Here is a 13478-nt window from a genome sequence, read left to right on the forward strand (position 1 = left end):
ACCCTCGGCCAAGAGAGCTGTAACTTCCTCACACAGAAGAGATAAGTGATCCGGTGTCATCCGAACGTATGTTAATGGCATGGACGGAGGAATAGTCTTGAGGGGGAGGGAGTAGCCCCTTTGGGCTATCTGCAAACCCCAACTGTCTGACGTGAAGGATAGGCAGCGGAGTAGGTGATGGCGAATCCTGCCTCCAACTGGCCGTTTGGAGGCCCCTTCCGTAAACACAAAAGGGGTGAAAGGAGATTGGGGGGTGGTGGGGCAAGGAGTCGCAGCAACACCCAAGAACCTGGCTGTAGCACAAGAATCGTTGAAGCGCTTGAGCACCCAGTCTGTCCGAAAAGACTAGTGCCATCAAAAAGCATGTCTATCAAAGTAGCCTGGACATCCCCTGAAAAGCCAGACATTCTCAACCAGGTGTGGCGCTTCAGGGCCACTGTCGACAAATCTACCATGCCCAGTTAGTTGGTAATTTCCAGTCCACAATGGATTCTGAACTTTGCTGCATCTCTCTCATCAACAACTGCCTGAGAGAGTAGTACAGCCTGCACCTCCTCTGGGGCCTGTGGCAGCATTTGTGCAAACATATGCCACAGCATGTGGGAATAACGGCCCAAAATGCATGGACAGATCGCAATGCTAGCCTGGAGGAAGAAAGAATCTTCTTCCTAAGTGTATCCAACCTTTTGGATTCCCAATGCCCTGGGTGAGGCTTGGAACATGCCCTGGGAAGTGTGGGCTTGGATGACCAAGCTCTCAAGGGTGAGGTGTTGCATCAGAAAGCTTAGGTCCCCGAAGCAGGGCTATGGTGGCGGGTAATTTTCATGTTCACAGGAGCCCCTGTGCTGAATTTGGACCAGGTACCCAGTAGGACATCCGTAGAAGCTTCATTGAAGGGGAGCATGGGTTTTAGGGAGGAATCCCCAGGTTGAAGCATCTTTGTCAGGAGGTTAGCCCTGACGGTCACTGAAGGCAACTCAAGGTTCAAGACCTCAGCTGCTCTTCTCACCATCACAGAGTAGGAATTCCCCTCCTCCTTAGCCCCGGGTAGGAGGAGAAAGCATGCCAGTATCTAGAGAAGTAAACAGTTCGCTGGCCTCTCCCAAGTCTGCATGCTAGTCCATAGGGTCCTGGAGCTAGCATTTTTAAAGAGTCCAGTGACCCCTCCCATTCCTCACCATAACCTAGCCCATAAGAAAGCGGCTCAGGATTCAACATAGGAGGCAAGCTCCTGCTGGCTTTGGAGTTTGTGTTGTATGATTCCCATGCGGCTGTGTGTGAGAGTTGGCAATGAGAATGTCGTTGCCTGTGCGAGTGGGTGGTGCCAGGAGCGTCAGGACCAGCGCCGGGGAAGGTCGGGATGGTACGACAGACAATGGTCTGGACCCAGAACCGGATTCAAGGGTAGTGCTTCCCCCTCTCCCCCCCCCCCCCCAACAAGGGTTGAGCTGTAGGTGTGGAACTCCAGGGGGCCTCTTCCAACTCCGCAGGGCTTGAAGGTGCTCTGGTGGGGTTAGACTCCCTCAATCTGAGGCGCATAGCCACATAAAACGCTCGAAGTTGGGCAGGGGTCGCTCTGGCTCCCAGAAACTCGGGGAGGCATGGAGTCGGCTCAGGGTCCTCGGAACGAGGCCTAGAGTGCTGACAGTCCCTCGTCTCGACAGCCAAAGGAGGAGTCAAGAATGCTTCGACTTTACGCTTTTCATCATGTGCCTCCACTTACCCACTCATCCCAATTACATCCTCCACACAACAGGAGTATAAACAAAAATAATATAAAAAATGACAAAGACAATCAAGGGCCAGTTGAAAATTGACTGAGGGATAGCTCTCCTCAGATCAAGCCTTGCAAAGGTGGAAAGAAAAGAACTTACTTCAACAAGAAAGGGTGGCATCTATATAGGACCCAAAACTCAATTTTCCGGCACAGATGACATCGACGACTGACGCAGAGCTGATCAATGCCATCTAAAGGCGCGCATGGGGTACTGCTCAGAAAATTCTCCATACAAAGCTGACGGTTGGGGAAATTCACAGGTAAGGAATATGCAACTAGAAGTCTCTATCAGATGTGTGTTTTTTTAGTTCTTCAGAGGGGTTTTTGTTTTGGGGAATCTGTACAACTTCAAGGTGTGAGCAGAAGTTGCACTGGCAGATTCAAAAGTAGCAAAGATCCCAATGCCAAGGCTGAAAGAACTTGCGGCAGAAGGGATTTCAGATAGTCCAGGTGCATCATGAACAGTGCTCAGATTGACCTTTATCAGGCTAGGAACAGGAGGCATGATTAAAGGATTCCCAGAGCCCTTGGGCAAACAAAGGGGGTCACAGGAGGGTGGAACATTGCCAGCAAAGCCAAAACGAACGTCATCACTTGGGCAAGGTAAGCAACAGGGGGCAGAAATGCCAGAAGTAATTTAGACAGCTCGGGTAGAGCTGGAGCAAAGAATGGGTATAGGATCTGAGGACTTCGAGGTCAGAATCTGAGAATGGATGACATGCCCTGTGAGTGGAAACAGAGTAAGAAAAGTCCCTCCTTGTGGTGTTTTTCAGTTTCAGAGTCTGCACAGAGAGGAGCAATATGGACCAGTGATCTAGAGTGGTAAGGACTCTGGCACATGTCATGGGGTTTAGACATGAAGAGATGCTTGTAACTCCACAAAGGTCCTGGTTTGCATGAGGGCCACTTCTCACAGGCCTTGGAGTCATGCTTAGACTTCAGGCACCAAAGACATGTCATGGAGTCTGAAATAGATATATGCTTGTGAAATGAGGCATCTTCAAAATCCATACATTCCTGGAAGCAACATCTAAATTTTTTTTATTTCATGTAATTCTGTTTGGAAAATGAAATTGTGAGCACCTCTGGATCCAGATGTATGGGGGTGTGGAGGGAACTGATGACAGCATCAAGTGGTACCTTGTATGGCTGTGAGATCTACCTGGGGGAGGTACCAGGTGAGTATGAGCTATCGCACCACCTGTCAGCATGGAAGAGATTTTGCATCATTTCTGGATTTCGTCTGGTACCTGGAGGAGATTCAAGTAGAGATGAATCCACAGTTAGAAGAATCTCATAGAACATATGTATATTTCCATTGCAACATGAGCCCCCGCCTCCAAATGAGTGATGGTAATAAGGTAAGTAATAAGTGCAAGCTACATAAAAAGGGAAACTACATTCTAGGCTACTGGAGCCCACACAACGATGATGGAAGCCTGGAAAACCACAACAACTAAACTGCCCCCCACCCACACACAAATTGAACTAGCAACATCAGATAGACCTTACAAACTTAAAAGATTTAGTAAATGGGACATAAGTGGGATTTCCAAACTTAACTGTGCATGAGGACCATAGAGCCTGAAGTAGATGGATCAACTGACCAACAACTTTAGCAATTAGACACAGTTTTGATACTGGAAACTTATATGTAGGATACTGGTTACTAACTGCCAGGTCACTGGATAGGCGGAGATCCAGGTAGGTGGCCAGAGTCTGATGAAACTAATAGGAAGACGCACAGCTATATCCCAGGGAGGTCACAATTAGATTTGGGTATAACTTAGAGCAGTTAAACATTATGCCTAAAATTTACAATACATAAGTACAGCGAGTGAAGTTTGGTAAAGTAGACAATGGGACTGGTGCGTGGGTGGCTCCACACATAGGTAATGTCAGAGATTAAACTGTTTTGCAACAAGGTGAAAAATCAACTATCAATGGTCTTGTGAACCCACAAGTCAGTCTACCGCTAAATTGTTATTAGAATGTGGAATGATCACATCCCACCAAAGTACATCAAAATGTGTGACAATATTGAGCTGACGGTTGGAGACAAGGACACTGTCCAGCTATTGCGAAGCCAAATGATTTTAACATGGGAATCCTGTGCTCAGGTAGGGAGATGAGCATGGTTGTGGAAATAATTGCGCACCAGCCGAGGTTGCACCAAAATTTTGGAAAGATACAACAACAGTGAAATAATCAATACAAGTTATTTCTTATGACTGAGTATAGTGATTTAAGAGGGTGGACCTTTGCGAATGAAGTACGAGCTAGTCAGATGTATTAGCTTGGTTCTGTAATGTTATTCTGATTCTACACAATCTGCAGCTTTTGGCCCCATTGATCATCCAAGGGATTTGAGGTGAATGTCCTATTGGTTTGACATCAATTCAAAAATCTTATGAGTGCTTCTCTATTCATGATGCAAAAAAAAAAAAAAAAAAAAGAGTATTAAAAAAAAAAAAAAAAAAAAAAAAAAAAAAAAAGGCATCCTTTCTACTGCCCTCGGTGTCTTAATGCACTTTGCTTTGACTTTTATTCCTACACATGGCACTCAACTGGACACTTGCCTATAATATAAACACAAAAAATTTACATTTTGGATGTGAAATGAAAATAAAAGTGTGGAAATATTTAAATGCAGTGAATTGTTACAATTGCAGCGGTTGAACCATTACAAGAGTATTATCTATTACAACATGGGTCACAAACTGTTTACAATAGTCACTGTAACCAAAACAGCCATTTCATCTATGCAACAAAATACTGTGCACAATTCTCAACTGCTCGCACACTAGACAAAACACGTCATGCACATCCAGGACTGTGAAAACACGTACAACAAAACACCATACACGAAACCTTCATTTACCAAATATACATTCGCCATGCCATCAGGTGGCTCACAGCAGCACTTTCATTCACTATAGGCCACACAGTAACCATGAAAAACAACATAGAACACTGCACACATCCAACAGAGATCAGATATGCCATCTCGTTGGTCATCACTGTGCTCACAAGAGCACTTCTTGCATCATACACCGACATACAGTATAACATTAAACAGAACTAGAGGACATCCAACACAGTCCAGATATGCAACTTAAAAAGATTTACCAAGAAGAATCGCTGCCTTGAAATAGCAGGTAATGGACAAGTCTACTCATGTATAAGATGTGCAAACAATTGGTAAAATGCTGAAACCAAGGGCATACACCCTTAGCTCAATAAACTGGAGAGAGGCCTACCTAGGAAATGGACAAGAACCAAAAAACCTCCCATTCTCTGAAAAATATTGGCAAGTGTTTGAACTTCCAACAGCGCCATGAGGCAAAGTATGCTATACAAGTGCCTCAAAGGAAACAACATATAATGTGATATCACCCTTTGAGATGAATCATACCATGCTGGAAATTTAAGTGAAAGGGGACACAATTTCAAGTTTGCATGCCATTTACATGTTGACAAAATGGAAGAAAGTGTTTAGACTGTGAAGAGTACTCAACATGATACTATTCAAATGATCAAGCATCTCTGCAACCTTTTATTTGAACATTCCAGTTGGTAAATTTGTTTGCTCTCCGAGTTTTAATGAAAATTTGCTAAAACCACCCTCAGCTTCTTAACAAAACCATCTTTAAACCCCTAACAAGAGAACATGGTTAAACCAAGAAATGAATGAGACTTTAAGGCAATACTGGGCTACTTCACAATGGGCACCTTAAACGAAAATATTGTTCCACACTACCATAAAATTCTTGAGTTCTGCAATATCAACTTTTGATCACCTCTCTAATGCACTATAGTATCTGAAATAAGTCTTCATAGTTTAACATGTTCTCGAATTAGGAATACTATGTCAACATCAATGGTAGCAAACATTCCAGATATTGGAACTTTTTGGATGAAGATTACATAGGGTCATATTTAACAATATTGTATGCTTACTTTGTCTCCATGTATAATAACTGTGCTGTTAGTATGAACTTACTTTAGATTCAAGTGGCCTTTAACCTTCACCTGCCCATACATGTGGTACAAAACACAATGGCGTAGAGAAGTTGATCTGGGGCATTTTCCAAACAGTCTTAATTTAAAAAAGGATTCACACACAATTTTAAAACATCACTTAAATACAAAATAAAATTGAGAATATAAATGTGTCATTTAATAGTTTACACTTAGACTGCTGGTGGCAGTAAATGATTTACAATAATAAATATATACAAAAAATGTATCTACAAATAAAGAGTATTGTTATACATGAGTAGTGACCTGGTGAAATATACCAATCACAGACAATGCACACAGATTTAGTTTGCAGTAAGGACAATCCATTAATAGAAATATTTTGAGGATTTCATCAACTATATACAGAACTCAAACAATGATTCTGTCCCTCACGTCCCATAGGGATAAAAGAAATACAACTTTACATGACTGGGGTCATGATTACTTTGCCTGGTTAAATCACTCAAACAAAATAAAGCCTCAATTACTAGCATGCTTGATGGCTTCCTAGTCAAAATAAAAAATGTATGCAATGTTTTCTAACACCTTAGTGAGCTACATCGAAATTCCTCTCAACGTAACAACTTTGTTCACTTGTTATTATTTCACCATCACAATGCATGTCAACCTTTTTAAGAACAACAGTGGGTCTCATTTCCTGAAGCTGCTTGAATGCCAGTTCAAAGCAATTGTTCAGTCTCTCATCTAAAACAAACCGTACAATTCCGATACACTGAAGGTGAGAGGGATTGGCAAATTGTATAAGGTTTTCACAGTCAGTAATTGGGCAAGAATGATAGTCTATCAGAGAAGGCTTTTTTCTAGTAAACTTCTCACTGCCTTCCTCCTCACTAGAGGTTTCTCCGCTACCATCATCCTCGCTGGCAGCTTCCTGACTAGATTTAGCTAGGTTCAAATGCAAATCTGTCTTAAGTCCTGTGCAATCTCTCTTGGTCTTCTTCTTTTCCTTCACAGCAGACTCTTCTAAGAACTTTAAGAAAGACATTTCAAAGCCCATAGGCTTAAAAGAACTTAAGTCAATCACTGGAAGAGGCTCATCAGCCGTTTCAGAGGAAATAGTTTCCTCACCACTTTGTATGCTTCTTATCTCAGCTGCCAATTTCTCTTCAGATTTTTCAATTTTACGTTTTTTATTTTGGGAAGCAAGCTTTTGCCTATGCACTCGCTTCAAAATGTTGTTTGAACCTTGCTTTCCAGGGTGAGAACATGCTTTTTTGATCTCTCTGTTTTTAATTGAAGTTGTTCTTGCTTGGTTCTCAGCAGCATCACTGTCCTCATTGAATAGCTTTGTATGAAGCAATTCGGCAAGTTCATCTACTTCATCCTTTTCAATTTCACTTAGTTGTGAGACTGATTCGTCACTGCTCTCCGAAGACGACATAGCTGATCCTTTGAGTTCTTTTCTTTTACGACGTGCAGTCTCGTCATCAGAAGCAGAGGCTTTAAGACGACAGACATGTAGCTTTTTGCAGATGATTAGCGTTGCTCTGTGGGTCAAAGTGAATGCCCTAGTAATTTTGTGGCATTTGTAATGTCTAATTATATTGTGCTCACTTGTAACAATGGATGTACATCCCTTTATCATGCATGGATACTGTTTAGGCAGACTATCGGAACACTCTGCCAAGGCATCATATTTGGTCTTTAGAAATAAAAACTTCTTGCCATATTTTAGAGGAGATACAGGCAGGTTTCTATTGATCTCAGACATATCGTTTTCAAACTCAGGATTTTTCTTTCTCATTTTTTCATTTCCAAAACTGTCATATTGAAGTTCATGTGGCTTATACCTCATTTGTCTGTCCTCATTTGCCTTACTTGAATTATTTTCCTCATCATCTTGCAGGAAACGCCTGGGTCTCATTAGATGTGCCTTATGCCTCTCATTATGCTTACTATAAATATGTCTTAAAAGATTAGATCGGGTTGCATAAATACGATCACAGCCCTCACAATCACACTTGTATATGCCATCTTCTCCACACTGCCTTATCTTAACCCCGTGGTGCGTCTCCAAGTGTGCAAGATAATTAGAACATGTTGTAAATGACGATATACACTGAGGCTGATCACACTTAAATTTACCAGTGTTTGTGACCGACATAACCTGCTCAATTTCTTCAGGGAACATCTCATGAAGCTTCATGTAATGCTGAATTAAGCTTGCAACTTCTTGAAATATTCTAGAGCAATCGTATTCTTGGCACCTAAATTCTTTTCCAATTTGTGAGCTCTCAATTTCATCATGAACATCTTTATATGTTTCATTTTCGTCTTCTAGCTGTAAGCCAAACGTAGGTAAGTCTGAACTGTGCATGGCTTGATAATGAAGAATTAGGTTCTGCTGTATTGTAAAAGCGGCAAAACAGTCCTGGTGGACACAGCGGTAAGGTCGATATGGACTATATTTAGCAGGAAGTGTTCCATCATTTTCAAGTCTCATCTTCTGTAACCTCTCCTCTCTTGCCTTCATTTGTTTCCTCATTTTCTTACGTAAAGCTTCTTTTTTACGTTGTTCTTGCAAAAGAGAAGCAAGTTTAGGAAGATTTTCTTGTTTTCTAATTGTGAGCCCTACCCTGGATTCTTGATCACTGGAAATTTGTTCATAAGTATTCTGGTCGAATTCTTTCTTCATTGGCGTTTGAATAACAAGAGGAGGAGGTTCAGTTTTGAGTTCATTTTCTATTTGTACCTGTCTTCTTTTTTGCCCATCGCTTCGAGGGGGTGTAATCATACCTTCACATAACGAAAGCTCATATGGTCTTTTAAATCTTAATTTTTCCATTTCTTCAGTGGAAAAGTGATGCACAGACTGACAATGAGCTCGCAAGTTTGAGTTTCTTGTAAAAGTTTTAGGACAATCAGGAATTACACATCTGAATGGAGCAAACTTTAAATGGTTCTTCTTTATATCCATTAATATATCTTCAGTGTACTTATGGACCCTTCGATAGTGCTTAAAAAGTGCATCCTTTGACATTGCGCGGTAATCACACGTTTTCTCACGGCACACAAAAGGTTTAACGGTTTCATCAAGTAATGAATTACAAATATCAGTTTCTGGAGCTTGATGGCCACAACCACCTTTGCTTGCTACAAAGGATATAGAAGTCAGAGGTGAAGAAATACCTGAAGGAGGGGATGCAGATGCATCAGATTCAAGACCATCTACTGCGGAATCATTTTCCAGCCTGAGGCACTGCAAACGTTGTAAAATTTCCAAAATTTTCTCATCATCTACGTGTGTTTTTTCAAGAAGAGATGACTTTGTAGAAAAGCTGCAATCAGCACTGCAATCTGGGATTTGGTTAGTTTCTGAAGTGACAATTTTCGAAAAGTCATTTTCTAATAAAGAGTCACAATTTATAGAAAAACCCTGTTGTACTGAATTAGAGGTAACATTCTGAATGCTACTTCTTACGTCTAAATTATTTTTTAAGGTATTGTTAGTCTTCAAAACATCAACTTTACCCTCTGACGTTTGGTTGTTTAAGTTAATACAATCATCTTTTTCAACTTTACTGCTTTGTGGCACTAAATGTGGTAATCCAGAACTTGGTTTGAAATTCTCATTTATAGTGTCTATACAGGTTTGAATGTGATCCACATTTTTTAATTTATCTGTTATGGTTTTTATTAAATGAGCATCACAATTTGAATTTAAGTTCTGGGGAAGATTGCCTGAAGGTTTTTGTGCACTTTCCTTAACATCCTTGGCAAGGTTACCCATTGCGGTTAACAAGTCACTTGCTATGAAATTCTGTGTCAGGTTTGTTTCAATAAATGGATCAACAGTTTTTTTCCTGCTACTAGAACCTCTTTCATCTCTTGCATCAGTCTGGCTTGCAACGGTGCTAAGGGGACCACTAATAACTGAAACACGACAACTATTGCTAGGAATACACTGTGGTGTTGTAACAGCATGTGAACATATTCCACCTTCAAAATTATTTAACAAATCTGAAGAAAAAGTAGGACACTTGCTTTGTTCACTGTTAGAGCTCAGGATTTTACTTTTATCCACCATCAACGTAGTGGGATTGCATGAAGAGTCCAACAATGGAGAAAGACTGGGGCAAGGTAGAATCATTGCATTTACAGTAGAATTGCTGAGAGCACAATTAGTAGCAGTCACTTGAGGAAGTGTTTCTGTGTTCTCTAAAGTACCTGGAATACCTGCAGTTTCCAAGGCCTGTTTTATAATTTCATTCTTCTCTTGGACACAGGCAGTTAGGTTAGCTGCGTTTGAATGGGTTAACAAATTCTGTAAATACGAAGAGTGACTTTCAACTGCAAGAGATTGAAGGTAGGTTGGCTCCTTATAACAGGTTTCTGGGGTTAATAAAGATGGTTGAGATTGCAGATTTGAAGACAGCATCATACCAGCTAGAAGTGATACTTGCCCACTGCTGTTTAAGTGTTCTTCAGAAATCTCAGTTTCGTCATTAATAGGTTTACATAAGGAGCCTTTAGATAAGTGACCACCAAGAGAGCTTGGATTGCTGAAGACTCTAAAACACCTCCTACAAATGAATTTGCCATCTTGGATTATTGCAGGACACTTTGATCGTGAACTATGCCTTCTTTCCTTTGTGTTTGGGCTATGCCCATGACCATCTTTTCTCATGTCAGATGAAGGCAGGGATGAGTCGCCAAAGTTAAATTCACTACTGGTAACTCCAGAATACTCTTGTTTTGGAAAAATAGATTCTGTAGTTGACTCAATGTTCGATAAAAGCTCGTGATTTGCATTATTTCCAAGTTGTGAGAACACAGGATTTGTGACATTAAGACTTAAGGAGGAGAAATTCGATATTGAACAGTCTTCTGCAGGAATTGGAAGGAAAGGGTCGGAGTCATTTTCAAATTTTAGAGGCAAAGCAGATTTAGACAAATCTTCAAACTGCGTATTAAAAAAAGCACCTGGGGCACTTTTATTATGCTGCGCACCTTGATTCATATTTTCTAATGCTGCTAACATAGGATTGACCAGGGTTTCTAAATGGGTAGGAAAAACAGGGGGTTGGACTGAGTGGAACTCACTGGAAAAGCTATGATTTGCATTACTGCTTTTATTATGTGGTGAAACTGCATTATTAGAACAGCTCGCTTTAGGTGACATGTTTAGTAAAGCTTTGGCATTTGCAGAATTTCTCGATCGCTGCCTTTTTCTCCGCTTGCGTTCCTGTGTAAACGATGGATACTGTTGAGGATGTGCTGCTTTCATGTGCTTGCCGATGCTTTGTATAGAATTGTAGATTCTAGTACATCCTTCAATTAAGCAAGTGAATTTCTGAAGTGGAAGCTGTTTCAATACAGAAGAAGTAACTAAAGGATTACTAAGGGAGGACTGCGATGAAACAAATAGGCTGCCATTTGATGTCTTTGAAGGCAAATTTAACAGATTAGCTGTTTTCATACGATCTTCAAACTCAGGAAAAACAAAACTGGTTTCATATAGAGGTTGGTTGTCAACACCCAAGTGCACTACGGTGCCCATTTGTCTTTCAACAGTTTTCATCGCTAAATCTATTTTACTTGTGCCAGAATTTACTGAAACATTAAGCTCTTGTTGAGGCTGACTGAAGCATTCAACTTCTTTACTTTCTTGGAAAAGTGGAAGGCTTGAATCATTGCAAGCATCTTTAACCGCAGTATAGATTTGCGAAAGAAGTGTGTTGCCAGTATCGATCATATTTACTGCTGCTGCTAACTTTCCCTGTGTCAAAATAATATCGCATATTCCTTGGCTGAGAGGAGATTTCTTAATGTGACTGGAGGAAACAGTTACGTCAGCTTTTTCCAGTGCATCTACAGAGGACTGCCCCAACATCTGCTCAGGTACATTTGTCTGTGGTGACATAACTTTACTTATTCCAGCTGAAGGAAGCACACTGTTACTAATTTCTTTGGAAGGTGGCAATTGTTGACTAACTGTACCTAAAGCGGTATGTTCCAAGCGATTCGGCCAGGTCTGCTGTTCTTCAAAAGATTCCATTTTGATAGGTTTCAGGGATTCACTTTCAGCACTAGCACTTGAAACAAAGTTGGGGTTATATATCTGCTCTGATTTTAGAGGTATATTTTTTGTATCTTTTGCCTCGTTTAATGTTGGGTCATACATCTCAGATGCGCTTTCTTGGTCTTTCAGGGTATTGCCCTGCTTCAACTCGTGGCTATTCATATGACTTTCTAGCTGACTCTCTGAATAGTAAACTTTTCCACAATCTTTGAATTTACAAGTAAAAGTATGGTAGTGTTTTGCCTCATGCTCATAAAGTGTACAAGCCTCCGAAAATATTCTTCCACATTTAGGAAACATACATTTTGCTCTGAAGTCCTGATGTTCCTTTTTGTGGGCCACCAACTGGGCATTTGAACGGAAGCTTGCCCCGCATTTCATCTGTATGCACATGTATGGTTTGCTTCCACAGTGAATTTGCAGATGATCATTTAAATGAGTAACACTAACAAAATGTCTTCTGCAATAATGGCAAATCACCTTTTTACTTTGCATTTCTAGAAAATGCATTGCTTCTTCATTGTCTTTATGTGCTTTTACGTGTACAATCAAGTTTTTATAGTGTTTAAATCCTTTTTTACAGACTAGTACAGGGCAAGTGAATTCAGGTTCATCTGAAAGTTTCTGTGACGTTATGTTTGTATCATCCTGTTTAAATTTGACACAATTTTCATCCTCTGATCCTTCATTGTCATCGAATGTAACAAAATCATCTGAATAAATATTGTTTTTCTTTACTGATCGTTGATCTGGCTTAAATATAGAGTTCTGTTTTTCACTAGTAATGGCTAGTTTCTGTGATCTTCCAAGCCTTCTCAAAGGTTTCATTTCATCAAGTCTCTCTTTGCTGGACTGTTTGACATGTAGTGTCACATGAGGAACCAACCTTTCTTTGTTATCAAATTTCTTTGCACATATTGGGCAACTGTACACTCCATCGCTATGATGCTTTTGTGCATGTCTGATTATTCTGTGACCAAGAAACTCTTTGTCACACAAAACACAGTACTGCATATAGGCCTGAAAGTTTCTAAACCGAGCAGATACAAATCCTTTCTCTCTCATTTTCTTTACTTCTCTTTTTTTCCTTTTTTCTTCTTCCATGTCTCGCAGAAGGACTGAAGAGGAGTATGAATTTGAAATTCCATTTGTTGTGTTCTCCTTTCTCTCCTCAAAAGAGTCCTCGAGTTTTTCATACACTTCACTATCGTTGAGTTCATCTATAGAAGACACAATGGAGGCTTCCTCTCCCATTAACGCAAGACACTGGCGTTTCAATGTTTTCCAATCCCAGAATTCAGGATCGAAAGGCCACCGAGTTTTTAAAACTAGCAACAGCTCACACCGCAACGAGTTTGGAACTGGAAGACTGTCTTCATCGTACTTCTGATCTGGTTGATTGTACAGCATTTCGACAGCATAATATGCATCAACCGTCGGCTCAAGAAGAAATTCACTAAGCTGACACGCACGCTTGACTTCTAAATCATCAGGTAGCAAGCAGGAAATGGTCTTGCAGATAGATATTTTCACATTTGCATTTTCACCCGATTCCAACCGCAATGCTTTCACACAAAGCTCAATGCAAGTTGAGAGTCCAGCCCCTTCAGCCTGCAATGAAAATAAAAATAAAAC

General features: G+C 40.7%; 1 protein-coding gene across 1 annotated transcript in view; it reads right to left on the minus strand.

Annotated features, from left to right (window-relative positions):
* Positions 1–5935: 5935 nt before the first annotated feature.
* Positions 5936–13478, minus strand: part of ZNF292 (zinc finger protein 292) — a 219832-nt gene continuing 212289 nt past the window's right edge. Inside the window, exon 8 of the mRNA XM_069235570.1 lies at positions 5936–13454. Coding sequence (XP_069091671.1) covers positions 6348–13454 — 7107 coding nt within the window. The 3' untranslated portion in view covers positions 5936–6347. The remainder of the gene's footprint in view (positions 13455–13478) is intronic.

The sequence above is a fragment of the Pleurodeles waltl genome, chromosome 5 (genome assembly GCF_031143425.1).
Source record: "Pleurodeles waltl isolate 20211129_DDA chromosome 5, aPleWal1.hap1.20221129, whole genome shotgun sequence".
NCBI classification, from domain to species: Eukaryota; Metazoa; Chordata; class Amphibia; order Caudata; family Salamandridae; genus Pleurodeles; species Pleurodeles waltl.